Below are 3847 nucleotides of genomic sequence, written 5' to 3'. Positions count from 1 at the left end.
TCACACACAGCGACGAAGGCCCAATGCAGCCAAAAGAGAAATTAAAGAAATTTAAAAAATAAAAAAACAAATAACTAATAGAGTTTGTTATTATTTAACAGGTGGCGTGTTTACATAACTAATAGTTATGAATTGCCCCCTTTTTTATGGTGCCAATTTTAAATACAGTTTTATTTAAGACATTGTATTTTCCACTTATAATACAGTGCTTATAAAGTGCAATGTTATTTCCTTTCCCCGTGTGCACATTCCATATTCAAGTATCAAGAATGCCCAGTTTGCTATAGCAGCTCAACTTTAAAACTGCCATGGAATTTGCTACAAATTTGGGTCCTTCAGTGTTTTGTGGAACAATGCTAAACCTATGCTAGGCTGACTTAATCAACCTCTTCAATGGTGGGCCCAGAGGAGGCGCCACCAGATGGAGGAGCTCCACCACCAGGGAAGCCCCCAGGCATTCCTCCTAGCATGCCTCCTTCACTCTGGTACAGCTTGGTAATGATGGGGTTGCAGACTTTTTCCAGCTCCTTCTGCTGATGTTCAGATTCTTCCTTCTCTGCAGTCTGGTTCTTATCCTTGAAGTTTCTCATCCTCAACAGTAGCTTTCACGTTGAAAGCATAGGATTCAAGAGAATTCTTCGAAGACACCTTACCCCGCTGCTTCTCATCTTCAGTTTTGTACTTCTCTGCTTCCTGAACCATGCGTTCAATGTCTTCCTTGCTCAAATGGCCCTTGTCATTAATGATGGTAATCTTGTTCTCTTTTCCTGTGCTCTTACCCACAGCAGAGACATTGAGGATGCCATTGGCATCATTATCAAAAGTGACTTCAATCTGAGGAACACCATGGGGGGAAGGAGGTACGCCTGTGAGTTCAAACTTGCAAAGCAAGTTGTTATCCTTGGTCATGGCACGCTCACCTTCATAAATCTGAATGAGTACACTGAGCTGGTTGTCAGAGTAGGTTGTGAAGGTCTGCATCTGCGTCTGCTTGGTGGGAATGGTGGTGTTGTGCTTGATGAGGACAGTCATGACTCCACCCGCAGTTTCAATTCCAAGGGAAAGAGGAGTGACATCCAACAGCAGCAAGTCTTGAACATTTTCATATTTGTCTCCAGATAAAATGACTGCACCGTAAGCAACAGCCTCATCAGTAGAAGGCTGTAGAAGTTTCAGAATCTTGGGGATGTGGGTTGAACCACCCACCAGTACAATATCATGGATGTGACACTTGTCTAGCTTGGCATCCTGAAGGGCTTTCTCGACAGGGTCCAGTGTGTCACGGAACAGGTCAGCATTCAGTTCTTCAAGTCGGGCACGGGTAATTGAGGTATAGAAGTCAACTCCTTCACAGAGGGAATCAATCTCAGTACTGGCCTGGGTGCTGGAAGAGAGAGTGCACCTAGCATGCTCACAAGCAGTATGAAGGCGACGGAAAGCCCTCTTGTTCTCACTGATGTCCTGCTTGTGCTTGAACTCTGCAGTGAAACGGTTGACCATTTCGTTGTCAAAGTCTTCCCCACCTAAGTGGGTATCTGTAGATTGGATCTCAAAGATTCCATCCTCAACAGTGAGAATTGACACATCAAAAGTGTCACCACATAAATCAAAGATCAGCACATTTCCTTCTGCTCCGACCTTTTTGTCTAAGCCGTAGGCAAGAGCAGCAGCAGTTGGCTTATTGATGATTCTAAGTACATTGAGCCCAGCGATAGTTCCAGCACCTCTGGTAGCCTGACGTTGAGAATCATTAAAGTAAGCGGGTACTGTGACAACAGCATTGGTAACAGTCTTCCCAAGGTAGGCTTCTGCTATTTCCTTCATCTTGGTCAAAACCATGGATGACACCTCCTCTGGATAGAAACTTTTTGTCTCTCCCTTGTATTCTACTCGAACCTCAGGCCTGCTTGCATCATTCACCACCATGAAGGGCCACTGCTTCATATCAGACTGGACAACAGCATCGTCAAATCTTCGTCCAGTGAGGCGTTTGACATCAAAAACCGTGTTGGTGAGATTCATTGTGACTTGGTTCTTTGCAGCATCACCGATCAATCGTTCGGTATCAGTAAAGGCGACATAGCTTGGGGTAGTTTGGTTCCCCTGATCATTGGCAATTATTTCCACCTTTCCATGCTGGAAGGCACCCACACAAGAATAGGTGGTGCCAAGATTAATGCCAACTGCAGGTCCCTTAGGCATGGTTGCTGGAACGTAGGCCCAGGTCTGCTGCAGGAGAAAATGGCAATCTGGAAAGCTGCTGCCGCATTCAATGAGCCTGCCCCATATTAACAAGCATGATTGAGTGCCTACGTAATACATCCTGAGGAGTACTAATTCTCTGATCTTAGAATCTTCATTAATTAACCTAATAATATTATGACTGTAGAAAGCAAGGATCTACAACTTGTGTGTGTGTGTGTGGTTCATTCTGTTTGGTCATTTGCCCTCACATGCCTTCCTCCAGCATCTTTCTTCCTACATCTCAGGTCTCTTTACATTCTATCCTTGATCACATCTCCCTCTCTGTATTTCTTGGCATTCAAATTTCCTTCATTCCTTCCTACTTTTTGTTTTCTTTTCTGTTATTCCTTATTCCTCCTTGAGACAGTTTCACAAGCATCTTCACCATCTCTTCTCTAAGCAGATGATCAACCCCAGAGGGAAGATCTTATCACAAGCCATCATTTTCCCTGGGCTCTGGGCTACATTTTGTCAGTTTGTACGCCTGCATTTGTTGGTTCAGCATGGTACTTTGTGTGGCAAGCATTGTTGTCTTTTAATTCTGCCTAGCGCTGGAACTCATTTCCTGTTTCAGGAGAATCCCCAGCTCCCTGTTCACAGAGGTGGTGAGCATATGAACTCAGCTCACCCACTGTCCACAACTTCAGGGCATTTAGACTCCTGAAGGCACTCAGACACTGAGAGAGTTTGCTTCTCCCTCTGTGGTGGAGAGCAGGTAGAGGGCAGTGAAGCAGCTATTGTAGAATTTACAGTTGGTGGCCCAAGCAGATCATGGCTGTAGTCTGAATCTGCTGTGTTCTCTTTTCAGAGTTTGGTTCTTCACACTTTTGATGAGTTCTGTGAGCTATGCAAGAGCTTTCCAACGTGTTCCTTTTCTGCTCAATTTAGCCAGTATTGTTTCTGTTGTTTGTAATCAGGAACTGTGACTGCCTAGAACACTTTAAATGGGTTATGTAGTTTTAACTGTGGTGTCTCTGCTAAGTGATGTGGGAGGATAAGGGTGGATGGGCAGGGACTATGTCTGCAGTTTGAAAAGGCCTCTTTACCCCTGGATATCCTGATCCAGAGACTGGTACCACTTGGCTTCCTTAATAAATGGTAGTAACTTGATAACTGATTGAGTTTCTAGAAACTTTGCCAGTGGTTTGCTGAGAGGATGATGGGCAAACATTCCTAGGACCACTCTGCCATGGGTTCCCTGATATATTATTATCAAGTTACTCTTTATGCCTATGAAGTGAGAATAAGTCAGTTCCCAACCTAGCTGAGAAGCCTGTCAAATTACAAATGAGTGAATATGTATGATGAACTTGCAACCCCATGAAAGAAGTGACATAGAAATGACAGATTCTTGTGCTGTTAGTCATTCATCAAAAAATTATAATTACTTTTTCATAAAATTAGTAAATATCTAGACCATAGAACTTAGAACATACAGAATATCATAAAGGAGAAATAATAATTTGTAATTCTATGACTTAGAGTTAATATTTTGTGTAGTCACTAAAAATTTTCCAAAGGCAGCAACACTTCTTTGCTGTTCTGATTACAGAATCATATGAAGGTTTGAGAATTAAGTTCATAGTTTTTAATTCACGTAGAA

General features: G+C 43.0%; 1 protein-coding gene across 1 annotated transcript; it reads right to left on the bottom strand.

Annotated features, from left to right (window-relative positions):
* Positions 1-312: 312 nt before the first annotated feature.
* Positions 313-2202, bottom strand: LOC116756610 (heat shock cognate 71 kDa protein-like). The gene is given in 2 exon segments (XM_032637328.1): positions 313-576; positions 578-2202. Coding segments are annotated over 2 exon segments (1824 nt in total). The 3' UTR covers positions 313-377.
* Between the last annotated feature and the right edge of the window lie 1645 nt (positions 2203-3847).

Source organism: Phocoena sinus, chromosome 7 (assembly GCF_008692025.1).
Source record: "Phocoena sinus isolate mPhoSin1 chromosome 7, mPhoSin1.pri, whole genome shotgun sequence".
In the NCBI taxonomy this organism is placed as follows: Eukaryota; Metazoa; Chordata; class Mammalia; order Artiodactyla; family Phocoenidae; genus Phocoena; species Phocoena sinus.
Note: the sequence above shows the minus strand (reverse complement) of the source record. Positions and strands in the feature narration are given on the sequence as shown.